This window comes from Sturnira hondurensis, unplaced genomic scaffold, assembly GCF_014824575.4.
Source record: "Sturnira hondurensis isolate 20B ecotype Veracruz unplaced genomic scaffold, ASM1482457v3 Scaffold0012012, whole genome shotgun sequence".
In the NCBI taxonomy this organism is placed as follows: Eukaryota; Metazoa; Chordata; class Mammalia; order Chiroptera; family Phyllostomidae; genus Sturnira; species Sturnira hondurensis.
The window spans coordinates 6606310-6633105 of NW_028084643.1; the positions used below are offsets into that span (position 1 = coordinate 6606310).

The 26796-nt window shown below is 42.2% G+C and overlaps 1 protein-coding gene across 3 annotated transcripts in view; it reads left to right on the forward strand.

Moving 5' to 3' along the window:
• Positions 1 to 21649, forward strand: part of ACO1 (aconitase 1) — a 60007-nt gene extending 38358 nt beyond the window's left edge. For all 3 annotated transcript variants that reach the window (XM_037060636.1, XM_037060638.1, XM_037060637.1), the window contains 14 exons: positions 1531 to 1702; positions 4969 to 5069; positions 5992 to 6108; positions 6840 to 6999; positions 8390 to 8525; positions 9616 to 9700; positions 10521 to 10677; positions 11881 to 12005; positions 13636 to 13740; positions 14706 to 14848; positions 15625 to 15772; positions 16534 to 16656; positions 19748 to 19933; positions 20765 to 21649. In XM_037060636.1, coding sequence (XP_036916531.1) covers positions 1531 to 1702; positions 4969 to 5069; positions 5992 to 6108; positions 6840 to 6999; positions 8390 to 8525; positions 9616 to 9700; positions 10521 to 10677; positions 11881 to 12005; positions 13636 to 13740; positions 14706 to 14848; positions 15625 to 15772; positions 16534 to 16656; positions 19748 to 19933; positions 20765 to 20878 — 1872 coding nt within the window. In that variant the 3' untranslated portion in view covers positions 20879 to 21649. The remainder of the gene's footprint in view (positions 1 to 1530; positions 1703 to 4968; positions 5070 to 5991; positions 6109 to 6839; positions 7000 to 8389; positions 8526 to 9615; positions 9701 to 10520; positions 10678 to 11880; positions 12006 to 13635; positions 13741 to 14705; positions 14849 to 15624; positions 15773 to 16533; positions 16657 to 19747; positions 19934 to 20764) is intronic.
• The last annotated feature ends 5147 nt before the right edge of the window (positions 21650 to 26796 follow it).

Below are 26796 nucleotides of genomic sequence, written 5' to 3' on the forward strand. Positions count from 1 at the left end.
TAGGTTAATTATGTTCATTTTACTCTTCTATTGCTGTGTGGACCTTTTCTTTACAATTTTTTTAAAATTATGAAATAATTCAAATACACAGAAGTGAAAGTGACATTAATATGCCTACTACATAGATTTATCAGAAAATATTTTGCATATTTACTTCAGAGCTCTCTCTGTGTATTTTTTAAGAAATAAAATGTATCATTTATGGTTTAAGCCATCTTCCCCATTCATAGAAATAACCACTATCCTGAGGTTGTAAGAATAATTCCCATTATACTGTAACTACAATACCCTCATGTTTTTTCTTTATATGTAAATAACAAACATTTTATGTGAATAGTATTAGACTTACTAAATTCCCTTTTTCTGTATTGTAAGTTGCATTAATATAACAGATTTTTCTCCAAACTGTCAAATTTTTTTCCCCTTTTTCTTTAGCCCTTTTAGGAAATAAATTTTGTATGTGACTTGCTTGCTTTGCACAAAGAAGATAGTTTTTATTTTGAACAATTATTAGAAAAGTAATTTCTTTATTATCATAAACACAATTTTTTCTGGTTGTATATGTTGTAGGCTTGGAATATTTGGGATGAACACTATCCTAGTAAAGGCCAAAAAAGTTCCTCTTTGATGTAGTTTTTATGGAATTTAGATTTGGATTTATTTGAACACACCAGCTTTATTTGAACAATACACCAGTGTATTGTTCTTCAAATGTGGGATAATATATAAGGCTGGGACACAAAATTTGGTAAAATTTCATGTAACCAGAAGAGCCCATCTCTGTGACTGTCCACAGTTCGTGGAACTGGCTTCCTGTAGGGACAAGTCAGTCACCAAGGTGCCTGCTCTGGCCAATGGCTGGCTTGAAGAAGATCTGGGAATCAGACTGGGTATTTTTGTTATATCTGACCAGTACCTGTGTTTAAGAAATTCGTTCATTATACCCTTGAAAACAACTACTCAACTAATACAAGTCATAATTTATTTGAGTTTAAAAATTTTTATTTTTAGTATTTCTAGTCATTTCCAATGATCTCATTAGAGCGAAAGAGTATTTTCTACTTTTAAATTTTTTTCTTAATATTGTTATTTGTATTTACAGCATTGCTTTTTTTGGAAAAACTATTTTGACATAATTTTAGATTTATAGGAGAATTCATGTAAAAATAATACAGAAAGTTCCTGTTGCCTTTCTCCCAGCTTCTCAGAACATTACTTTACCTCACCATAGCACTTCTATCAAAATAAAGATGCTGGCATTGTTATGAATAACACTCACTGTTAACTAAACTAGAAAATTCTCCAGTTTTTCTAGTGATATCCCCTTTCTGTTTCAGTATCCAGTGCAGAATACCATGGTATAGTTAGTTGGCATTACTTTTTAAGCTTTATTTTTTAAAGTAATCAAAAATACCTTGTGCTTATTGTTCCTGTTCACTCACAAGGTTAGTTTATAAGAATCGCAAGATGATAGTTCTGCATTTTAGATATGGTCTGTCAACCCTGTAACCTTTCTATTCTGCTGCTCAGCACCTCCGCCACGTTGGGGTCGTTGGCCAGTTTGTTGAGTTCTTCGGGCCAGGGGTTGCCCAGTTGTCCATTGCGGACCGAGCTACGATTGCCAACATGTGTCCAGAGTATGGAGCAACTGCTGCCTTTTTCCCAGTTGATGAAGTTAGTATCAAGTACCTACTGCAGACAGGTAAGTGTAAACCAGGAAAAGCAGAGGGCCATTTTGTAATATTTTGTAGAACACTGAGAATGGAGCACTACCTTCTGTCTCTGGCCCTTAGAGTACACTGGGTCAGATTATTTCCATCTCTCTGTGGAGTCAGAATAATTGTTGGGATTCCAGAAGATGCGAAGTAGGCATGGTATGGCCAAGAGAAAACTCAGATACTCAGGAAGCCTGATGTATATACTCGTCTTCTATTAGCACTTATTTGACATGAAACAAGTAATCTTAGTAATGGTTATAGCTGTCCTCTGAGTGCCAGGCACTTGGCATGCATTGCTCTCGCCCTCTTTACAGGTCGATAGGGTAGCCTGATGATTAATTAACTAATAGGAGAGAAAACTAAAGATAAGAGAGGTGGCAGTAAATATCCAAAGCTAATAAAAGAAGGGGCTGGAAAGAAGTATTCCAAGTCATGAAATCCAAAGACCTACAGCCAAGATTGCTTTATCCAGCAAAGCTTTCATTTAGAATGGAAGGACAGATAAAGTGCTTCTCAGATAAGGTCAAGTTCAAGGAGTTCATCATTACCAAGCCCTTATTATATGAAATGCTAAAGGGACTTATATAAGAAAAAGAAGATGAAAAATATTAACAGTGAAAGGACAGCAAACACACAGCTATTAACAACCACACCTAAAACAAAAGCAAACCAAGAGGACAGCTAGATCAGGAGTGGAACCATAGAAATGAAGAACACATGGAGGGTTAGAAACAGGGGAGTGGGAGGGGGAGAAGGGGGGAGAAGGCACAGAAAATAGCATAGATGGTAGGTAGAAAATAGGTAGTGGGGAGGGTGAGAATAGTGGGGGAAATATAGAATCCAAAGAACTTGAGACACGTGGTTATAAACTAAGGGGGGCAGAATGGTGCGGGAGGGAGGGTGCAGGTGGAAGGGATTGAAGGGGGGAATAGAACAACTGTAATGGTATAATCAATAAAATATATTTAAAAAAAAGTGGAGCTAGAATCCAAACCTGAGGCCACCTGGCTCCAAACAGGGACAGTGCCCCATGACATCCCTCTTTGACCTCTCCAGGAGGTAAAATGAAAGACTGCATCTGAAGCCATTTCAGAATGTCAGTGGTTCACTAACTCTGTGTACATGTGTTTAGAAATTTGACTTTAACTTCGAGAACAGTTTTCTTTTGAATTTTTCAAATTTATTTTAAAAATATTAAACATTTATTTAGTCATTCTCAATATCTGGCCTAAGTCCCACAGATAGAGTAGTGAACAAGTCAACAAATAAATACATAACTATTTATAGGCCATTGTATTTATAAGATAATGGAGAAGAGATCATGGGGAATGGTTGAATAGCCTGAGGGTGCCATTTTATAGTTGGGAACATCAGCAAAGGGCTCTTGGAAGGGAAACACATGATCAGGTGAGAGCATGAGCCATGTGACGTGGTGAAGGGGGTGTTTTCCAGGCAGAGAAAACCACACATGCAAAGGACCAAGAGAGATGGAACAGCAGAGAGGCCTGTGTCACTACAGCCCAGGGGGAGGCCACGGGAGGTGAGGTCAGAGGGTGGGCAGGCAGGAGCCAGATCCACACGGGCTCACAGGCCACAGTGGTCAGTTAGTGCTTTATTCTAGGAACTCGCTGAGTCATAGTGAGCAAGACTGTAACATGAAATAATTTTATTTTTAATACCTCATTCTATGTGACAAAGATGGAAGGAACCTTTTATATATTCATATGACTCTTAAAATCACAACTAAATTATCAAGGAGAAAGGAACCGAGACAAACTTCAGCTTTCTCCTCCGTATCCAGTGGTTACTACAGTGGCCGGTGTTTCTTTTGAAATAGAAGTAGTAGGCTCCTGAAGTGAGAGCTGGAGTGAATCTCTTAATGAGGTCTCAGAAGAACCTGACAGGCTCTGAGAAAATCCGAACCTCCTTGATTTTCCTGAGGAAAATCCTCGCCAAGTAGTTAAAGTTGTGATGATAAGGCTTATTTTAAAGAAGTGTTTATTAAATATAAGCACATTGCAATGATTAATTGATATCTCCCTTGCTCGCCAACGGATTTGAAGTGAAAAAGATAAAGAAAATAAAGAACAAATAGCTGAGGTAATCAACCTAAAGAAGAGAAGGAAGGCATGGTAGGGAGGGGGAAACATGTCCAGAGCTAAGATTAGTTTCTGTGGCGCTAGAGGTAGCCACTAACTTTGGTGCAGGGTCACTAAGATTTGGAGCATCTGGTAGGTTGAAACAAACATACCCCTTTGGAGAAGCAGAACTCTTTCTCATTCCTGTGCCTCATTGTGGTGGGACAGCAGGGGACGCAGTGAACAGTGGGCTCAACAGTAGGTCATGATAAACACGTTAATGAAGCTCAGTCAGTCAGCTTTGATGAGGCCTGTGAAGAAAGCTGATGACCTTTACCTTAGAATTTTAAAGAAACAAGCAAACAAAAATTGCTGATGTATTGTGGTAGGGATCAAGCCTTCAAACAGCCTTATTCAACTGTCAGAGAAATGGGTGGACTGTATGTCCATTGGGCATACTTCATGAGTATTATCTCCTACAACCACCCTCTAATGATTAAATGCAAAATGTTCAGGGTCATATTCCTAGTGATAACAGAATTATGAGTTAAGACTTTAGACTTTGGAGTTAAACTCAGGTTCAGATCCTGGTTCTGTCGTTTACTGGCTATATTCCTGGGAAAGTTACTTAATCTTCCCTAGCCACCATTTCCTCATCTGTGAATGAGAATAATAATTGTAATTGTCTCTTAAGGTCGTGATAAAGGATTAAAGATTGAGATAAACATTTAACAGACAGTGCCGAGAACACAGGAAGTTCTCGTAGCTGGTAATGTGTGATGGGAGTCAGGGTGGGTTATTATTATTACTTGTTATTCCAAGTAACAATGTGGAATGTTGAGAGTATGGCCAGTTGAAGGGACAGGCACAGGTGGGCAGAGGTCTAGGACCCTTCGAACTAAGGAGCATAATGAAGAGAAGGGCGAGTGCTTACCGGTGGGATTAGAATGTAAGTCTCTTCCTTAGGAACAGCGGATCAGTTAGTGGACCCTAATAAACAGCAGATCAGCTGTTAGCCCCGTGCTGTGGTACCTGCAGAGCTATTGTGTGTAAGTGAGACATGTGTCATCTGCGTAATTTCTTTTAATTGCTCATAAAAGACTATGACTTATAGTCTTTAACCAGGAAATATTAACATCTATTACTTGTCTCCTTTTAAAATGTCCATTTAGGTCGTGATGAAGAAAAGGTAAAGGACATTAAAAAGTATCTTCAGGCTGTAGGAATGTTTCGGGATTTCAATGACTCCTCTCAGGACCCAGATTTTGCCCAGGTATGAGAGCACCTTCACCAAAAATGTGTTTCCTCTTCCTGAAGTTGTGATTCTAGTCGTGTATGGTTTTTCTTGGGGGATGTACTTGTAGAAAATTAGTTATCACCAAGACATCTCAGGAGAACAGGGCATTCACAAGTTAAGAAGTCAAAAAGATAAGGAACCGTAAACGTAACAAAACAATACAAGTTCTGTTCCTCCTGGCCTTTAGGTTGGGTTGGGTGTGCTCCCCCTTTTGAACAACTGATTTGCTCCTCTTATGGAGAAGATCTTGGAAGAAGGATGGCACTAGAAGGGCCAGAGTTATTTCAAGGCGAGGGTCATCGTTATTAAAGATAGGGAGAGATATGGAGGTGCAAACATGTCAGTTCTGATTTATCCAGTGGCTTACCCTTCATTCATTTTCCAGGGTGCACATTGATTCCACATTTTCTCAGCAGCCAAGACTAGAGGGAACACTAGAAGTGAGACCCTCATTCTCTTTCATACGACACTGAAGGAAGGAAATGCTCCATTAGACTGAGGCCCATTCCCTGGCATCGATGACTTAATGGCTGCATCCCTCCCAAATCATCTTAGAAAAAGTACAACAGTCTATGTATCATTTCAATAGAAAACCCATCCCAGACTGACTTAAACTAAAGTAAACGATTCTATGAGCCACTTTGCAAAGACAGACGCATGGGAGACACTGGGCAGCAGCTGCCGTGCCCACCCTGGGCTCTCTGAGAGGTGGCAAGGCTGCCTGCCTCCCCTCGGTACTTAAGCGATCATCTTCAGCTTTGGAAGTTCATCCTTTGAGTGTTAAAATGAACATTGACTTTCATGTGGTGGTTTAGTTTGTTTTTATTTTTACAGTATTTAAAATTCTCTGGCATGGCTTAATGTCAGTTCCACATTCCCTTTTCTTTTGAGGGGATAGGTGGTGGAGTTAGATTTGAAAACAGTAGTGCCTTGCTGCAGCGGACCCAAAAGGCCACAGGACAAAGTTGCTGTGTCTGACATGAAAAAGGACTTTGAAAGCTGCCTTGGAGCTAAGGTAAGCACCTGGGGTGGAAATCCTCCCCAACCCTGACCTGTCCCATGCTCGTTTATTTTTTTTTAGTGCCCAGGCTTCTCTTTGCTTCACTCAATGATGCCTCTTCCTGGAGCCTGGCAATGCAGATGTTCCTTCTCTCTCTTGAAGTCCTTAATGTCTCCCCCATTAGCCAGGAGCCAAACAGCTTCCTGAGAGCATTTGACCATCCATAAACATCATTCAACCCACCTTTTTAAAAGCATATCTACTTTTCACTTGACTCTCACCTTATTGTTCACTCCATTTGCCCAAACTTTTCTGACCACTGGACGTTTGTTCATTCCCCTCCCTGCCTGTATGTCTCTTCCCCATCTGCACCCCCTGGTCTGTCAGCTCCTCCACGCATGGCCTCAGGTCTTGGAGCAGAAAATCAACTGTCCTTCGTCTGAACCTCCCTGGCACTTGGTCTGAAACCCTCTGGTGATGGCATTGCATATTCTTCAAGTTACACTTTATACATACATATGCATGTATGCATGTGTGTGTACACACACATACATATATGTGTATACCTTATATGTATATATCCGATATATGTGCATACACACATATACATATGTATTTATATAAATACATGTGTGTATACCTATATGTATATATAGTTTATATGTGTGTATGTGTACATATATAAATAGATGTGTATTTTTATATGTACATATAAATAGGTATATATATTTTTTTCCTTCTTATAGCAAGGGTTTAAAGGGTTCCAAGTGGCTCCAGACCACCATGGCGACCACACAACGTTTGTCTATAATAACAGCGAATTCACCCTCACTCATGGCTCTGTGGTCATCGCTGCCATCACTAGCTGCACCAACACCAGCAATCCATCCGTGATGTTAGGAGCAGGTGAGTGCGTTTGAAATCCTCGTGACCACGTGGACTTGCAGGTGGAAATATGCCTCAGAGGCTTAACTGAGTTCTGCATGTAGTTTTCTGAACCTTGTCTTTTCCAGATGCAGATATTTATTGGCCCAGAAATGTTTACACAATAAACAATGTACAAAGCAAAGTATTTAAAGTAGAACACATAGTGCATAGTAGTCTTAAGAATTAACCCATAAAATAACTAGAAGGAAGCACAATAAGATGAATTTCTGGTAAAGCCTAAAATCTTATGGCAGACTTCAGAAGAAAAAAACTGTTTTCCTGTCACCGACTATTCTTTGTAAAACCCAACAGGCCTTTTTGTATAGTGGGATTTAGTCTGTCTTAGATTTATTGTCAAGTGCACCTGAATTAGGGCACAAAGCTTGATGAAACTCACCTGCCTTTTATGCAGTTCTGGTGAAGTAGTTAACATTTACATACAGAGTTGCATTAACATAATTTCTTAGTTTCCACATTTTTAAGCATCTCCTACAGTTCCTCTTGTGACTCTGTGTCCATAGATCATGGAGTTATAACAGTCCTTTCTTTATGATGTAGATAGTGCGTAAGGAAAAACTTCTTGGTCCAGGAATTTATCTGTTGCCAGCTTATGCCGTTTTTGTCTGATGCAGACCACTTTCCTTAAGACAAGCCACCAGCTTGTCGGTAGCTTTTTTTCTCTTCCTCCCTCCCTCCTCATTTCTTTTTTACTTCTGTGACACTCCCTAAGACAGAGCACTCAGTGTCCCTACAGTTGTCGGTATTTGCCAAAAGTCCAATGGGCCAGGAGCTCTTATCTTCCACTTTAAGAAACTTCTGAGATGGAGCTCTGGCCTGTGTGGCTCAGTTGGTTTGGAGCATCATACCCGAGACAGAGGGTCATGGGCTGGATTCTCAGCCAGGGCACATACCCAGGTTACAGGTGCCCTATTTCAGGTTCCTCACCCACCAGTACACGATTCAGAGGCCCCTTCCAGTTATAATATTCATTTAAATAAAGCATGATTAGAAAGTTTCCTTTCCCTCCTAAAATTAAAAAAGTATTCTATAATATATTTATAAACAGTTTTAAGTTTATCTCTTTTAGAAACGCAGACACACAAGCACACATCTTTCTCTTCATTTTCACGACTACTTTTGAGTTTACCGCATGTGTATGAATGACTTTGGACCAGTGAGCTTTCGATTTCTGTTAGACGGCAGAAATAGCAGGAAGTGCCAACACAAATGGAGCTCTGCCAGGCAGTGGCCGGAGGGGCAGGCTGAAAAGTCAGTGTCTTTCAGAACTGTTCCTGGTACCTAGAGTCGGCACCTACCTAGAGTAGGTGGCCACCCACACCACACCGTGTCTGTGTTTACCATTTCACAGGACTGTTAGCAAAGAAAGCTGTGGATGCCGGCCTGACCGTGAAGCCTTACATCAAAACTAGCCTGTCTCCTGGGAGTGGTGTGGTCACCTACTACCTGCGAGAAAGTGGAGTCATGCCTTCTCTGTCTCAGCTTGGGTGAGGGAGAGTTTTCTTTTGCTTTTGCTGTATTAGCTTCCACACCTTACAAGGTGACGTATCTTGCTGTGTCACCTTGTGACAGATATAAGCTTATCTGATGGTATCTAATTGGGCAGTCTTTTGTCAGAAGATATGTAGACTTAAACCCTTGTATTCCAAGAGTAGGGTCCTCCTGTGGACAGTTGTGCTAATTGTTCATCACACGAGGGTGCCTGTGAAGGACAGAGCAGGGGCTGAGATCAGCCTGTGCTTTGGTGTGGTGTTTACACCCTCTCTCTGCACTGGGCCAGCATTGGCTCTGCGGCGAGAGTCTGCCCTTTGGTATGAAAAGGATTATTTACAGCCCCGGCTGGTGTAGCTCAGTGGACTGAGCGCGGGCCTGCGAACCACACAATCGCAGTTCGATTCCCAGTCAGGGCACATGCCTGGGTTGCAGGCCAGTTCCTGGCAGGGGACTCACGAGAGGCAACCATACATTGATATTTCTCTCCTTTTCTCCTTTCCTTCCTCTCTAAAGATTAATACATAGAATATTTTTTAAAAAGAAAAAGATTATTTACCATAGCTGAAAATGTTCTCATTCCTTGAGGTAAATGAGTTATTTGTTGCCAGATACAGTTTCTTCAACAACCCCATTACTGTATTCTTAATTCTGATGACAGAGATTTTACTCATGCACCTCATAAAAGTCAGAAGTCTTTGGATTTTAAAATAAAAATAGTGACTAGAGACAGTGGCCTATCTGAGCATAAGGGGACTTATTGGTAATTGCTTATTGCTATCTGGGAACAGTACTATGGGAAAAATATAATAAAGACTATATATTTAAAAAATAAAAAACAAAAACTCTAGATCATTCTATTAGAGTTTTTAAAATAATTTACTTGAAAAAGAATCTAATGGAATTACCTAGAATGAATGACTAATATATCAAAATGTTCCCAGGAATGAAAGCTGAAGAAGCAGCACTGTACTAAACTTATTTCGTGTGTTGTTATCTTCTTTAAATCAGTGGTCTCTAGGAACTGTTACCAGCAGAGGAGCTCACTGGGAATTATCTAATCTTATGCATCTGTTTGGCACCTAGGTTCGATGTGGTGGGCTACGGTTGCATGACCTGCATTGGCAACAGTGGGCCCTTGCCTGAACCTGTGGTAGAAGCCATCACGCAGGTAATTACAAAGGGGTCTTCCTGTCTTCAGAGCTGTGGTCTCTTTTCATATTTCTTTAAAATGCTGGTGATTTCAACAAAGTTCAGGGAAGCACTGGGACGTGGTTAGGTGTATAGTCTCTGCAGCCAAGCTAAACTTACTAGTTACACAAGCTTGGGCAAGTTAATTAACCCCTTTTTACCTGAGTTTTCACAATCATAAACTGGAGATGATAACAATAACTGTTTCATAGACTGTAAGCATCAAGATGAAAATGAACATAAAAGGTGTAGTGTGGCACCCAGATACACATGCTCAATAAAGGCAGGTTTTGAATACAGGGGGCTCTGGAACTGTCTGTTCCTGGCAATCTGAAAACTGGTTCCAAGTCAGAGAAGTCTTCATACACATGAATCTGAACTCATTTACATTGCCTTGATTTTTGCCCCATAAATTCTGTAGTGTTCAGAAATCCTATTTGGTTTGCTGTGCATGGTTTACAGAATCAATGTAAGTCAGTGGGGCTTGCTCTAGCTTTCAACTTTTAGCCTCTCCCACCTGTTCTTAGGCCCCAAGCAACAAAATAACTAGGATAGTGCCTTCTGACCTGCCTGGTACTTTCTCATGAGCAGAAACCAGTGAACACGTCTCTCTGTATCCTTGACCAAGAGTGTCTCCCACAGGGACACTCCTGTGTGCTCTCCTATAGAGCAGAGGACCCATGAAAGGAAAGCTTAAGGAGCCACATCAAGTGATGAGAAAACTTTGGCAAATGGTCTAACATGAGCAGCCTAGGCAGTCCCTTTTCTTTGTGACCCAGTGTTTCTCTTGCCTCACACAGGGAGACCTTGTAGCTGTTGGAGTACTATCTGGGAACAGGAATTTTGAAGGTCGAGTCCACCCCAATACCCGTGCCAACTATTTAGCCTCTCCACCCTTAGTGATAGCATATGCAATTGCTGGGACCGTCAGGATCGACTTTGAGAAAGAACCATTGGGTAAGATTTTGTTTATGTGGTTACAATTTTTTTCCAATGGATTCGAAAATATTATTGGAAGAAAGTTAATGCTTTCCTTAATAAATAATGAAGAATAGAACTTCCAGAGATAAGATGAGGGGAGTCTTTTCCTTACTCCCCAATACACAGCTGAAATATAACTGAAATAAATAAGAATTTACTAAAAGGCAAGGAATGACAAAAGAGAAATAAGTACAAAAGGTAATGCAGATCTTGCTCTTCTGGCTTCTTCTCCAGTTCCTTTCTCTATCTCCTGCTTTAATCTAATCACAGGCATATGTTTAATATGTGCTCTGCAGGAACACATTCCAGATAGTTTAACTTCTCCAGATAGTTTAACTTCTCAAAATTAAGAGAAAATTATGCTTCATGTTCTTTCCTCTGGTTTCCCTGTTTCCTATCCCCTCCTCAATTCATTCTAAGTAAATTAGGTATTATGCAAACAATGCCCTTTCAATTTACCTTTAGGAAATGATTACTTCAGAGGTACAGATGATCCTCATACATGTGGATTCCATGTTTGCAAATTTGCCTATTCACTAAAATGTATTTAACCCCCAAGTCAGTGCTCATCATGCTTCTGTAGTCATTTGCAGACATGCCAGCGTGGGGAAAACTGACTCATTCAACATGCACCTCCTCGGTGAAGTCAGACAAGGTGGTCCTCTGCCTTCTTATTTTAGCTGTCATCCTGTAAAGAGGTGTCTTGGTCATGATCTATTTAGTGCCATGTTTTTGCACTTTTTGTGCTTTTTGTTGGTAATTTCACTGCTTAAAATGGCCTCCAAATATAGTGCTGAAGTACTATCTAGTGTTCCTAAGCCCAGTAAACCCATGATGTGTCATGTGCTAAACAGTCTTCCTTTGGGCATAAGTAATAGAGCTGTGGACAGTGAGTTCAGTGGTAATGGATCAACAATATATATTAAATAAGGTGTCTAGAAGCAGAAGCACACATAAAACAAGGTTATATGTTGATCAGTTGACAAATATGTGACCAGAAGCTCTCAGACACCTAACCCTATATTTCCTCTGGGGTAGCAATTCAGTATTCACTGCAGCACTGTTTGCATGAACTCTGTAGAACAAAACTACCACCAAGAACGAGACTTGACTATATATAATCATGGAAAGGGGGCATTGAATTGTGTTTTTCTTATTCACAAACATTTTATTCCCCAGGGGTAAATGCAAAGGGACAACAGGTATTTCTGAAAGATATCTGGCCAACTAGAGAGGAGATCCAGGCGGTGGAATGGAAGTATGTCATCCCTGGGATGTTCAAGGAGGTCTATCAGAAAATAGAGGTGAGGTCCCACCCGCCCTCAGGAATCTAAGGGAAAGTGGTTCCTTTGTGTCATCTCTGCAGACCGTGAGGCTAATGCGGGTATAAAGTACAGAGAGGAAGCCGGTTTGTTACTCCCTCTTCAGAGACCCAGGGAAGTGGTTCTCAGTCACTCTTTTCTCCTGTGACTCACATCTTTACAAATGCCACACTCCCCACCACTCCCCACGTGTTCCCAGATTTAGACAAGTGGATGACAACCTCAAGGAGAAAGGCCTCAGGTTGTGTGTGATTCCTGGACAGCTCTCCTTGACTCTTTTTTTCTCAGACACCCTGGGGTGTTGTGTCAACTGTGGTTGAGGCCCACGCTCCACACCCCCATGTCACTATCACATGTCACTGAGGTGGAGTCACTTGGTGGAGTGAACCTCTCACAATTACTTGGAAGCTTAAAATTAAATAAATAATTAAACAGATAAGACTGCTCAATAGAAAGCACCAAACTACTTAAATAAATAAAACTTTTGTGCACTTTACAAATAGGGATAAAAGGTATGGGACTCAGTATTATTTTCTGAGACCCGTGGATGTTCTTCCTTTCCCTATTTTCTGTGTTAGGCTGACCCAAAGGCTGCTGACAAAGGCTTGGGTTTGCAATAAGAGAGCAGACTGGGGAGAGGGGTGAAACAGGGATCATGTTCTTGCACTGTGCCCTCCCCCAAGTGGCTCATTGAGAAATAGTCTGAGGGACCTTTTTGGGCATTGGACTAAATGCCTTTATTCAAAGGCTGAGTTAACGAACCTATGGAAAGAATTCAACCTTTTTTATTCAAAGCAGCTGTCACTTGCTCTCCAGTGACCATGGGACTCAGAGGTCTACTTCTCAAAACCTTCAGAGAGTAAATAATAATTCCCTCTTTGGTACAAATCAGGATTGTTATTTCTTAAGTTATACATGTAAGCATATGGATTAGTTATCTAGTACTGTAAAACAAATTACCCCAAAACTTAGTGGGTTAAAACAGCAAGCATTTATTATCTCTCAGTTTCTGCGGGTCCAAGTGTGGCTTAACTGGGCGTGTGTGCCTTCACAAGGCTTCAGGCAAGGTGCCATCTGGGCTGCAGCTCATCTGAAGGCCCAGCTGGGGAAAATGCACTTCTAAGGGCCCTCACCTACATGGCTGTTGGTGGGATGAAGTGCCCCACAAGCTGCTGGACCAAGGACCTCAGTTCCTGCATGACCACCAGCCAGAGGTCTCTCTCCATGTGTTGCTAGGGATCCTCTTCACAGTTTTCAGCAGAGCAGCTGGCTTCCATCAGGGGAAGCAAGAGAGGGTGAGAGCCACGGAAGGCAGAGTCTCTTTATTACCAGATCTTAGAAATGAGTCACTCTAGGCTCAGCCCACAAGCGGTTGGGGGTCCCTTTAGAGAGTGAATCCCAGGAGTGGGGTTCTTGGCTGCCTGTCACAGTGTATATGTATTTTTTAATTATTTAGCATGGTATTGTCTTAGGATAAAAGAACTCTTTTGCACAACTAGAATAAGAATGTTTTTATTGTATGCTTAGCTTGAATTTATGTTTTATGTCTACATATTAAGTTTTCCTTAGAATAGAATGTAATTAGATTTTCTTTCTTTTTATTTTTTTGAAGACTGTGAATGAAAACTGGAATGCCTTAGCAGCCCCATCAGATAAGCTGTATTCCTGGAATCCCAAATCTACATACATTAAGTCACCACCATTTTTTGAAAACCTGGTATGACATTTTATTTTTAACAAAACAAATTCTTCAAAAGGTTTCTTTCCCTCTAACATCCACTTTTTTATCCCATACCCTCAGTTTAACTTGTTTCATTAAAACTTCTGTAAACCCAAGCAAATACTACTGGGGCAAGTTTTGGGAAGTTGGGACAGTTGGCTGCGGTGAGCCTACAGTTTCTCTGTCCTGGGGTCGTGTGTGGCTGTGTAGAGACACCCTGGTGATCAAGTACCACCTGGGCACAGACTTGGTGAAGTCTGAGACTGTTCTAGGAGAATGTCCCCAGGGTCTGCCACCTAAGCCCTATACCCATCCAGACAAGGGAGGCGTTCCTTGAAACTGCTGACCAGGGAGTCTGTGCTCCCCGGTACATCCCTGTGGGAAGGGGGTGGGGGGAAGTCAGAATCCCACTGTCCTCAGCTACCGGCAAGTTCTGTGGATGTGAAGAAAGAATGTCATTTGCAGCTGCATCCCTGCTGCTTTTGAGGGGACAGTGCCAGTACTTTTCCTTCCCTTCAAGGGTAAGATGTAAATGTTTTGAGTAAATTCATTTTACTTTTTAAAGCACTTCTGAAAAAAACTGAAAACAAACCCTAAATTTTTTTATTTTTTTAAAGATTTTATTTATTTATCTTAGAGTGGAAGGGAAGGAGAGAGAGAGAGAGAGACAAATATCAATGTATGGTTGCATCTCATGCATCCCCTGCCGGGAACCGGGAACTGGCCTGCAACCCAGGCATGTGCCCTGACTGGGAATCGAACCGTGATCATGTGGTTCATGTGGTTCGCAGGCCCGCGCTCAATCCACTGAGCTACACGAGCCAGGGCAAACCCTAAAAACTTTTATGTGCTGATGTGGGACTGTCATCTGGTTCAGGTCCATGGACTGCTACTGTCATGACTTCCCTCGTGACTTGTTGCAGACACCTGGGCAAACACTAACTTCTTGTGTTCTGTGCTAGACTTTAGAGCTTCAGCCCCCTAAATCTATTGTGGATGCCTATGTGCTGTTAAATTTGGGAGATTCAGTAACAACTGACCACATCTCTCCAGCTGGAAATATTGCAAGAAACAGCCCTGCAGCTCGCTACTTAACCAGCAGAGGGTAAGTGTGATTGAAGCGAGAACTAAAGGAAAACATGGAGTGACTAGACCAACATTTCTCTTTCGCCTAATCTCTTTGGAATCAGACTGTGCTTTTTCACTGAACCCTGTGGCTTGAAAACCAATCTTTCTGTTTGCTGCTTCGAGGCTTCCGTGAAAGAATCCGTTAGCACGTGAACCTCCATCAGGGTGAGAAGGGACAATCTGAGCAAGTCTTGTACTCACAAGGCTCAAGTGTCATCTCTGCCCCCAGCTTGCCTCATAGTCAAAGTACAGGGTTTTGTTCTGAACCTGCGGCAGAGCTTGGGTACACCTGAACCTCAGAGAGCAGGACTGTAACCTGAAGCGTGTTGCCATTCCTGGTGCAAGGCAGACGCCTTCTCCACAGAGAACTGCTTTGAGTTGGCAGTTGCACATTTATTCCTCAGTCCTTCAGTCATGTCCGGACTTTAATAGGTATATACCAATGTTATCTACTGGTCTAGTGTACCCATACTAATTGAAGTCAGTCCCAAATGCAACTTTCCATGAGGATTACCTGCGACCCAGATTTACACGATGGCAGGTAGACCCTGGGAGAATGTTGAATTCCCCCGACTCTCCGCCCTCATACTCTGCCCTCCGTTGAAACTATGGCAACGGTTTTTCTGCCTTAGAGAACAATGCTTGGTCGATTAGAGAAATAATGAGGTTCATGTTTTTTTTCTTTCTTGACATAAGCTAAGTTTACTTTTAGCTTATACACTAAACTTGCTTATCTGCTGCTTGCCTTATTAGCCTGACTCCACGGGAATTCAACTCCTACGGTTCCCGCCGAGGTAATGATGCCATCATGGTACGTGGGACGTTTGCCAACATTCGCTTATTAAACAAATTTTTGAACAAGCAAGCACCACAGACTATACATCTGCCTTCTGGAGAAATTGTAAGTATGGCGTCTTCTGCTTCCTTGAGAAGCCAGCGTTTGTCAGGCTCTGGGTCTATGTGGTCACCTTCCTTTTGGCCTCAGTTTTTCCACAGCCCCATCCTTCCTCTTGCTGCCTATGGTCCCTCCTGCCAAGTGTCCATGTACATAGAGCTCATCACTGACGGGGATGCCCTTTAAACTGTGAATCCTCCTCTTCCTGCTTACAGATTCTGCTTCGTGGCTTAACTAAATATAGTTTCCTGGGAGTTGAGCTTTAAAAGCCTCTGATGGAAATGCTCTGTGTTCATAGTATTTAAGGGGGGAAATTCCAGGTTAAGGTAGAGGATATTTATCAAAAAAGTGCCGTTTTATTACTTTATTAGCATTTAATTTAATTCACCATACCACTAGGAAAAAAAGGAGTATAGAGGCTGGTGGAAGCCTGCGTGGGTCTTAAAAGGAACCACTTGGATGGCGTATTACTGCTGGAATTGTTTCGGTGGGAGGCATATGAGAAGTCAGGAAAGCCTGCATTTTGAGTCAAACAACCCTAGGTTCAAGTCCCAGCTCCACCTCAGACCAGCTCTGCAGCCCACATCAGTTTATTTCCCTCTGTGATTCTCATCTTTCTTACCTGGGGAGTAGAAATAATATCTACCTTGTTAGGCTCTGAGGCTAAACTTAAATGAAGTGACATGTAGCCTAGCCAGGCCCACTAGCCTGTTTCTGCACTCCGTGCCTCTACTGCATCTGTAGTACCTTCCTTTTCTCTTCCTCAGCTTGATGTGTTCGATGCTGCTGAGAGGTACAAGCAAGCAGGCCTTCCCCTGATCATTCTGGCTGGCAAAGAGTATGGCTCGGGCAGCTCCCGTGACTGGGCAGCCAAGGGCCCTTTCCTCCAGGTGAGTATGACATAGGGACATCCCATCACGCAGCTTCCCTTTTGGACCAGCTTCCCTTTTGGACCTTTGGGACCAGCTTCTTGGCGGGTCTCACTTCACTTCTCTTAGTAAAGGGTAATCTAGAGTTGAACTTGTTCCCTCAGGTCAGACATATTCTGGGAACCGTGGATCTTTGGGGGTATCCGTAGAACAGCTGCAGGGGAGGGTTGTACAGTCTCTGAAATTATATCCAAAATCTTGTGTGTAATGTTTTTTTAAATCCTCAACCAAGCATATGTTTTTATTGATTTTTTAGAGAGAGGAAGGGAGATAGAGAGAAAGATTGATGTGAGAGAGAAATTGGTTCCTCCTGTATGCACCCCACCTGGGGACCCCCAATCTAGGTCTGTGCCCTGACTGGGGATCAAACCATCAACCTTTTTTGTATGGGACGGCACTCCACCCAACTTAGCCACCTGGTCAGGGCTGTATGTCTTTTTTTATGCGGAAAAAACTCATGGTTTGCCCTGGCTGGTGTAGCTCAGTGGATTGAGCGCGGGCCTGCGAACCAGAGTATTGCGGTTCGATTCCCAGTCAGGGCACATGCCTGGGTTGCAGGCCAGTTCCCAGCAGGGGACTCATGAGAGGCAACCACACATTGATATTTCTCTCCTTCTCTCCTTCCCTTCCCCTCTAAAGATAAATAAATAAAATATTAAAAAAAATAAACTCATGGTTTTCATAATGTTCCCAGAGGTTGAGGACCCAAAATTTATTTAAGGCCATTGTCCCAGGTGAACTTCAGAATTAAGCCAGGGCTTCTGTGACTGAATTGGCTTCCAGATTCATGGAAGGGAAAAAGTAAAGAGCCTGAGCTTTAGAGCAACTCAGGGAAAATACTTTCTGTTACTGCTTTTTACTCATTGCCTGTGAAACCTGCTTATAGACTCATTAGAGAAGGATGCTCTCCCTATAGGCAGATAGGACGCTCTTTAGACCCTTTAGCCATTTCAGAGCTTGACCTGCTGGGGGTTCCCGCATGGAAGGGAACAGTAACCATGGAAGGGGTACACAGGCAACAGAGAGCTCACAGCACATGAGCACTTGCTTGCCCTGAAAACAGAGAAGAGTTCTGCTTTCATCCTCAGGGTACGGTAAAATGGCTTAGCTGATGCCAGTTTAAATAACGTGTGGCTGAGCCATTTAATGCATTTGGGAAACACTAAATAAGTGCTCTCTATGCACAAGTACAGCAGAAAACATTACTGTGTGGCAGGCCGCTCCCCAGATGTCCAGGTTTCTGAAAGTCTTTGAATATCACACACCTATTATTTTGTTTTTTTAATCAGTCATTTTGCTCTGTAGGAAAAAAAAAGAAAAGATATTCTCTGATCACTTGGTAATATGTCAGGGGCCTGCTTGTTTTAAAAACTGCTGAAAAGAACCAAAGAAAAGAAGGAAGGGATTTTAGGAAAGGAGCTGGGCACTGACAACTGCAATAGGAGCAGCGAGCAGCTGGCTGGGGAACTGTAAGATCTGTGGGGGATGGGGGCTGGCACCCTGGAGGCTCTCCAGAGTCCAGACTTCTCCACAGAGCTGCTGAGTCCTGGCTGTCCAGACAGCATATACTTCATTCTCTAGCTGCCCAGTCAGGGCCACTGAGCCTTCTTGAGCTGAACTCGCTCAGAGAAGGTTGGACAGTTGTGATCTGTGGCGTCCACAGCCCTGCGCAGCCATTTATACAGAGTCAGGGACACAAGTAGTATGCGTTTACAAAGATTTCTACTTCCCCCCAAAACACATGATACATATACCCATAAATCCACACAATATCTACTATCCTGAAGAATCTGTCCTTCCCCCATAAATGTTTTTAAATTTGGAAACACCTGTGAGGTTTGTAAAAACACCTGTGCCTGGATCTCATCCCCAGGGGTTGTGGTTTAACAGGTAAGGAAAAAGGCCTGGATGTCAGGATTTTAAAAACTTCCCCAGAGGCTCTTACACATGCACTAACGGTGAGACACACTGCTGAATCCTGTCTTCCTCCTGCCCCACACTCTCTGCGTAAGATTCCGATGCAGTAGATCTGGGTAGTGCTCAAGAATCCACATTAATCGCTCCCTGAGTGACCCTGATGCAGGGGGTCTTAAAAGTGTACCCCAGATATCAAGAGACCCTTTAGAGATACCTAAGTGTTTTATTACAATTAACTACTATTTGAGAATGAGGTGTTTTTGATAATCCAATATCCTGGTTTGTTGATCATTGCTGTATATTGTTATAGATAACTAATAAAATGTGCATTATAGGAAGCTTAATGTCAACGTTATATTCAATACAATTTGATGTATGGAACAGGAAGTAGAACAGCAGTGCACAGTAGATAATTGCTTACTTTCTTTGTAGTGTGTTCTTTGCTTTTTGAGTAAATCTTCCATGTCCACCACATCTACAATGGAAGAATCAAAAAGAAATAAATGAATTTTCTTTTTTTAGATTTTATTTATTTATTTTTATGCAGAGGGGAAGGGAAGGAGAGAGGGAGAGAAACATCAATGTGTGGTTGTCTCTCACACACCCCCAACTGAGGACTTGGCCGGCCACCCAGACATGTGCCCTGACTGGGAATCGAACAGGCGACATTTTGGTTCGCAGGCCAGCGTTCAATCTACTGAGCCACACCGGCCAGGAGAAATGAATTTTCTTTTTGTTGTTTTGTGATGTGGCTTTCAGTTACAATGGAATTTGCTAAGAGGCATCACACACTGGTGTGTGTGGTCAGGCTGCATGGGTTCAAAATACCAGATGTACCCCTGACTGCCTGGGTAAGGCTGATGGTAGTAGCATCTACCTCCCTCCCAGGGTGGGTGGAAGAGGAAAGAAAAATCATTTAAGTGCTTACACAGTGCCTGTACTTTGTAGGCAATCATTTAAGACTGACTACTGTGTTAATTATAGGTAGGGAGTAACATTTTATATAAACAATTAATTGCTACTTATAAAGGATTTAGGTGTGAGAAGAGTTTTGGGCTTAAGAAGACTTTTGTTAAGTTTCTGTATATCTACGGAAAAATGGGAACTGTGTCCAAACTCACTCTTGGCTCATCAGGGAATCAAAGCTGTCTTGGCTGAGAGTTACGAGCGCATCCACCGCAGTAACTTAGTCGGAATGGGCGTGATCCCCCTGGAATACCTCCCTGGGGAGACGGCAGACACCCTGGGACTCACGGGGCAGGAACGATACACCATCAGCCTCCCAGGAAACCTTAAACCACGAATGAAAGTCCAGGTCAAGGTAAGCCGGGCTTCTCTATGCCAGGGCCAACTAAAAGGAACGCCGAGTTTGTAATTAATCCTGTTAGGAGGAAATCTGTGGGATTTGGAAGAAGAAAAACAAAGAAAACAGTAGGACTGCATTAGACTTAAGAGTTCTACTAGCACCGTTTTTACCTGCTTTCACGGTATATTATATAGTTCCATTTATTCATGGTTATCATCTATTCCATTCTTGCCTCCAAGCTTTCTCTCATTCTTGCCAATCTCAGTTAACCCAGACAATACTGATGAAAGCTCAGGGATGGGACCTTACCTAAAAAACACCTTTTTATTATAATAATGTGAACAACAGACCCACTCTCCCCATCCCTAGATGAGGTAAGGATGAAGCACCCAGCACTCCTCAGTGGAGGATTTAGATTCCCAGACAGTGGCAGCTGCTACAGTCTGTGTCTCAGGGTGAGCAGCTGGGCCAGCTGCCTACGGGACAACCTTGGTGAAACCTCTGCTGACCTGACACACTTCTATTCAGAGTGGTCTCTATCCCAAAGGTCACCAGTGACTGCTGCCCAGGGAGGCCATTTCTAACTCAGATATCTTTCACTCTCATCATTGATATTCTGCAGTACTTTCCTATGCAGATGAATCTGTGGGGAAACTTGTTAAAATGTAGCTTCTGATTCAGTGGATCTGGGCTGGGACCAAAGACTGTTCCCAGAAGCTGCTGGTGGTGCAGTGTGTGATTTGCATGGAGTGCCCTGCCTGAGAGCAGGCTGGGCACCAGCTCCTCCTGACTGAGTTGTCTCACTTCCTCCCTCAGTGATTCTTCTTTGCTTCTTTGTCCTTGCAGCTGGATACTGGGAAGACCTTCCAGGTCATCATGAGGCTTGACACCGATGTGGAGCTCACTTATTTCCGCAACGGGGGCATCCTCAACTACATGATCCGCAAGATGGCCAAGTAGGCCCTCAGTTCTTAGGAGACCTGTGCTGGCAACTGCATACAGGGAGGGTGTGCAGCACCCTGCCAAGCCCTCAGCCAGCCTGCTGAGCCCCTGGTGCAGAAGCATCCCCCGGCCTCCACACAGGTGCTGCCTTGCAGACAGAGCACATGAGCACTGGCATTCTAGTGCCGTTCCTCCAGGCACAAAATCAGCAGTTTCTACATTCTCTATTTTTGTTAATCTTTTTGTCTTTTTTCTAGAATTTGAAAACTAGCGTGGTAGGAATATCAGTAGTGCCAGAAAGAAGTGAGCTTGTCTTTACATTTACTGATCGCAGAATGTTGATTTTTTTACTCTTAGCCTGTTAATGTTCATCTGAACATATATAAGTCTTCCCAGAAGGTATTTCCTGTCCTCTTTGGTGTTCATCTATTCTCTACAGCTCAATGAAACCTTTCCCCTGGGGGCCTTTTGCTGTTACACCAGTGTTAACTGACATGGGTACATAGGAACTTGTGCATACGTCAAATCACACCGGTGATTGCAATTCTCCCTGCCCCTTTCCTTCAGAGTGAATGATCCAGACACAGCCAGATGTTGAAACTTTTTCATTATGTACCTTTTGATGAGTCAACATTAAAGAAGTGTAAAATTTTCTTTTACTATCTTCAAAAAATTTCCCCAGAAATTTTTTTTCATTTGTCAACAGGATAACTTTGTTTAGAGATGGTTTTGGAAAGAGACACCGAATATTTCTAATTTGAATAAACTTAATTCTATTTTCAAGGAAAACTTCTTGACTTTTTTTCTGGGGCAGACAAATTGAATTCTGCTGTGTGTGTGTGTGACTATAGTATTGGGCTATTTAGGACAGAGTGAAATTCAGACTTTAGCTTCCTGAAGGCTGGATGACCTTCAAGTTCTGTTTTTATAACCACGTCACTGTTCTGCAGGTAGTATGGAAGTGCTGAGGAGCCAACGTGTTGTCTGGCCTATTTGAGAGCAGGCAAAGAGGTAACAGGCAATATGTAACTATAGTAAGCAGATCATAACTTTTTCATTTTTGTGTCCTATAGTTTATCTGCTCATTTTCATCACTGAAGTTGTTTCATGGCACAGGTCTCACATGTCCTGCTCTGGCTGCCATAGCAAGACACCATACATGAGGTGGCTCAGACATCAAAAGGTTGTTTTCTCACGGTTCTGGAAGCTACAAGTCCAAGGTCAAGATTCCAGCCAATTCATTTTCTGGCACGTACTCTTTCCTGGCTTGCAATAGCCAACTTCTTTCTGTATTCTCATATGGCCTTTCCTCAGTGCATGCACAGACACATAGAGAAAGAACTGGCTCTCAGGTGTCTCATCTTTTTTAAAGAATATTTTATTGATGATGCTATAACAGTTGTCCCAATTTTTTTCTCCTCTTTGTCCCCCTCCACCCTGCACCCCCTCACCCTCCAACATTCCCCGCCACCTTAGTTCATGTCCATTGGTTGTACACATAAGTTCTTTGGCTTCTACATTTTCTATACTATTCTTAACCTCATCTTGTCTATTTTGTGCCTACCAGTTATGCTTCTTACTCCCTGTACCTCAGGGGTGTCAAACTCATTTTCGCCGAGGGCCACATCAGCCTCATAATTGCCTTCAAAGGGCCAAATGTAATTTTGGGACTATAGAAATGAAACTACTCCTTAACAGTTAAGCAAGAGCTCTACACTGCTGCCAGGTGGAAACAAGGTACCAGGCCAGATAAAACGAGGTGGAGGACTCGATTCAGCCCACGGACCTTGTGTTTGCCATCTGTACTGAATCTTTTCTCCCATTCTACCCCTCCTCATCTGCGCTAACCTTCCATGTGATCTCCATTACTGTGATTCTGTCCCTGTTCTAGTTGTTTGCCTAGTTTGTTTTTGTTTTTGCTTTTCTTAAGTTCAGTTGTTGATAGTTGTGAGTTTGTTGTCATTTCACTGCTCATAGTTTTTATCTTATTTTTCTTAGGTAAGTCCCTTTAACATTTCTTATAATAAGAACTTGGTGATGATGAACTCCTTAAACTTGATCTTATCTAAGAAGCACTTTATCTGCCCTTCCATTCTAAATGAAAGCTTTGCTGGATAGAATAATCTTGGATGTAGGTCCTTCTCTTTCATGACTTCAAATACTTCTTTCCAGCCCCTTCTTTTCTGCAAGGTTTCTTTTGAGAAATCAGCTGATAACTCATGAGCACTCCTTTGTAGGTAACTGTCCCCTTTTCTCTTGTTGCTTTTAAGAGTCTCTCCTTATCTTTAATCTTGGCTAATGTAATTATGACATGCCTTGTGCTCATCCTTGGGTCCACCTTCTTTGGGATTCTCTGAGCTTCCTGGACTTCCTGGAAGTCTATTTCCTTTGCTGGATTAGGGAAGTTCTTCATTATTTGTTCAAGTAGTTTTCAGTTTCTTGCTCTTCCTCTTCTCCTTATGGAGTCCCTATGATTCAGATGTTGGAACATTTAAAGATGTCCTGGAGGTTCCTAAGCCTCTCCTCGGGTTTTTTTTTTTTTTTAATTCTTGTTTCTTCATTCTGTTCTGATTGAATGTTTTTTTCCTTCCTTCTGCTCCAAACTGTTAATTTGAGTCCCAGTTTCCTTCCAGTCACTGTTGGTTCCCTGTGTATTTGACTTTATTTCACTTTGGGTAGCCTTCATTTCTTCCTTCATTTTGTGTCCAAGCTCATCAGTTCTGTGAGCATCCTGTTTACCAGTGTTTTGAATTATGCATCTGATAGGTTGGCTATCTCTTCATTGCTTAGTTGTATTTTCTGGAGCTTTGATTTGTTCTTTCATTTGGGCCATTTTTTTTTGTCTCAACGAGCCAGTTATGTAGTAAGGGGCAGAGCCTTAAGTGTTCACCAGGGCAGGGCAACCCATGTCACTGCACTGTGACACCATATGTGGGGCAGCGGTCCAAGAGGAAACAGTGCTGCTTGCTCTGCTCTCTGCTGGTTTTCAGTCACTTCCCCCACTACCCACAATCAAATTGGGCCCCTCTGTTGCTGATTCCCAGGTGGGTGGGTTTCTTTATGTTCTAGGACCCTGTGAGTCTCTCCAACAAACTCTCTTGTGAGGCTGGGTGTTTCTCCCATTGCTGCCTAAAATCCCACAAGTGTTTTCAGTCCAAAGCCCTGAAGCTCTGTTTCTCCAAATGAAACCCTGGATTGTGTGGTCGATCTTGTTCCCCAGTTATTCCTCCTGGTTTATCTGCACTCAAATGTGGAACCACCCCGTCCACAAGCCACCACCTCACTGAGTTCACCAGCTGACACTCTGCCTCCCCTCGTCCTCCAGCCGCTGCCTTGCCACAAGTCCTCTCCACCCAGCTGCCTGTCTCTGCCCTTCCTACTGGTCTGGGTGCATGTTTTTTTAACTCCTTGGTTGCTGGACTTTCATACAGTTCAATTTCCTGTCAGTTCTGGTCATTTTTTTGTTTTTAAATTTGTTGTTGTTCTTTTGGTTGTGTGAAGAGGCACAGTGTGTCTACCTATGCCTCCATATTGGCCAGGAGTTTCCCAAATTGTGGATTTGAGTCCCAGTTTCCTTCCCTTTACTGTTGCTTCCCTGTATATTTTTCTTTATTTCACTTTGTATAGTTTTCATTTCTTCCTTAATTTTACAACCAAATTCAGTCATTTCTTTGAACATCCTGATAACCAGTATTTTGAACTCTGCATCTGATAGGTTGTCTATCTTCTCATTGCTTTGTTTTATTTTTGGAGTTTTGGTCTGTTCTTTCATTTGGGCCATACTTCTTTGTCTTGGTGCACCTGTTACATGTTGTAAGGAGCAGAGCCTTAGGTATTCACCAGGGCGGGGCAACACTTTTGCTGCGTTCTGGTGCTGTATGTGGAGGAGGGGTCAGAGGAACAATGCCGCTTTCTTGATTCCTCACTTCTCACCCACTTTCCATCCCTTCCCTCACATCTCTCAAATGTATTGTGCCCTTTCAGGTGCTGATTCCCAGGTGGGTGGGCTTGTGTATGTTTTAGGATGCTGTGGGCCTCTCTAATGGACTTCCCTGTGAGACTGGAAGTTTCTGCCACTGCTTCAACCCCCACAGGTTTTTACTGTCAGAAGTTTTGAGGCTTTGGTTTTCTGTGCTGAAACCCTGTGTGGTCTGCCGCACTCCGTAGTTATTTCTCCTGGCTTATTCACCCAGGAATGTGGGAAATCCTGTCTTCCAGCCACCACCTCACTCACCTGGTCGACCACTGTGCCACACATCCTCTCTACCCCTCCTACTAGTCTGGGGGAATATTTTTCCAACTCCTTGGTTGTCAGACTTCCATGCAGTTTGATTTTTTGGCACTTCTGGTTGTTTTTAATTTATTATTTATTTAAATTGGTTGCTATCCTCCTTTTGGTCGTACAAGGAAGGAACACATCTCTATCTATGCCTCCATCTTGGCCAGAACCCCTGGTGTCTCTTCTTATAAGGGCACTAGTTTTATCAGATCAGGGTCCCACCCTTATGACCTCATTTAACCTTAATTACTTCTTAGAAGTCCATCTCCACAGAGGCACACTGTGGGTTGAGGGCTTCAAAATATGAATTTTTAGGAGAATGGGGACATGAATATTCAGTCCATGACAGGACAAACTTACAGTCTAAAAGGGTCATTTTCAGTGGGAAAGTCATCCGAATTGGAGCTGAAATCAACTATTGCAGATAAATAAGCAGGTTCAGAAAGGTGTGGTAGCTTAGAAGTATGCCCCTTTATATGCTTCCTGTTCAAACAGCTGCGCTTACTAGAGACTTCCGCTTTCTGAAGATGAAACAGAGCTCTAAAGTAATAACTCATCACCTGAACCAGGCCAGGCACTCCACCCTCCCCTCCCTCAGCTGAAATAGAGTTACATCCAATTATTGTGTTTGGAGATTTTTCCAACACCTCATGTAAAAGTTTTAAGAAAAAATATATTGAAGGCTAATCTGAATATGTCTTTTACAATAGTATATATCCTTTAGTTTGTTTTCTGTACACAGTTTAAAAATATTTTTTGCCCTAGCTGGTGTAGCTCGGTGGATTGAGCACGGGCCTGCGAACCACACGATCGCGGTTCCATTCCCAGTGAGGGCACATGCCTGGGTTGCAGGCCAGTCCCCAGCAGGGGACTCATGAGAGGCAACCATACATTGATATTTCTCTCTTTCCCTTCCCGTCTAAAGATAAATAAATAAAATATTTTTTAAAAAGTTATAAATATTTTTGTTGGTAGTGATGGCGGTATTGCTGCTCTTATTTCTTATGGCTATTCTTATAGCATATTTATAATTTTGTATCCTGGTTATTGATTTCTACTTTACCATTAGTAAGTTTTTTTAAAAACTATACTATGTGAGCTTAATAATAATTTTAATACACTTCACTTTGCAATAATTTTAGATTCACAGATGAATTACAAATATAGTCCTGAGAATTCCTGTATACCCTTCAACCAGCTATCATACTGATAGAAAGTTTTAATTAGTGACAAAAAATTGACCCAGTATTTTTGTAAATGAAGTTGCTTACCTCCACCACTCATAACAGCTGTATAACATGCAAAGACCTTGCATTTTATGCAGAGAAATGTATTGCTCTTATCACATACAAGTTTTGCTTTATTCACTATCTCATGAATCTACATCTGGCAAGTTTACATGGAAACAATACCCTTCATAAATGTAATCTGAGTATAACTAGAATATACATGTATTTACAGACACATTAGATATAATCATTTATTATTTATTCACATACAACTTTCTATATGCTATATGAACATGCTATATGTACCTAGCTTGTTTATAAAAATTCCACAAATAATTTTATTGGTTCTTCTAATTCTTTGTGGCTTTTAATTAGTGTTTTAATTTTCTCATCAAAGATGCCCACAAAAGCACTAAAGATGTCCATAA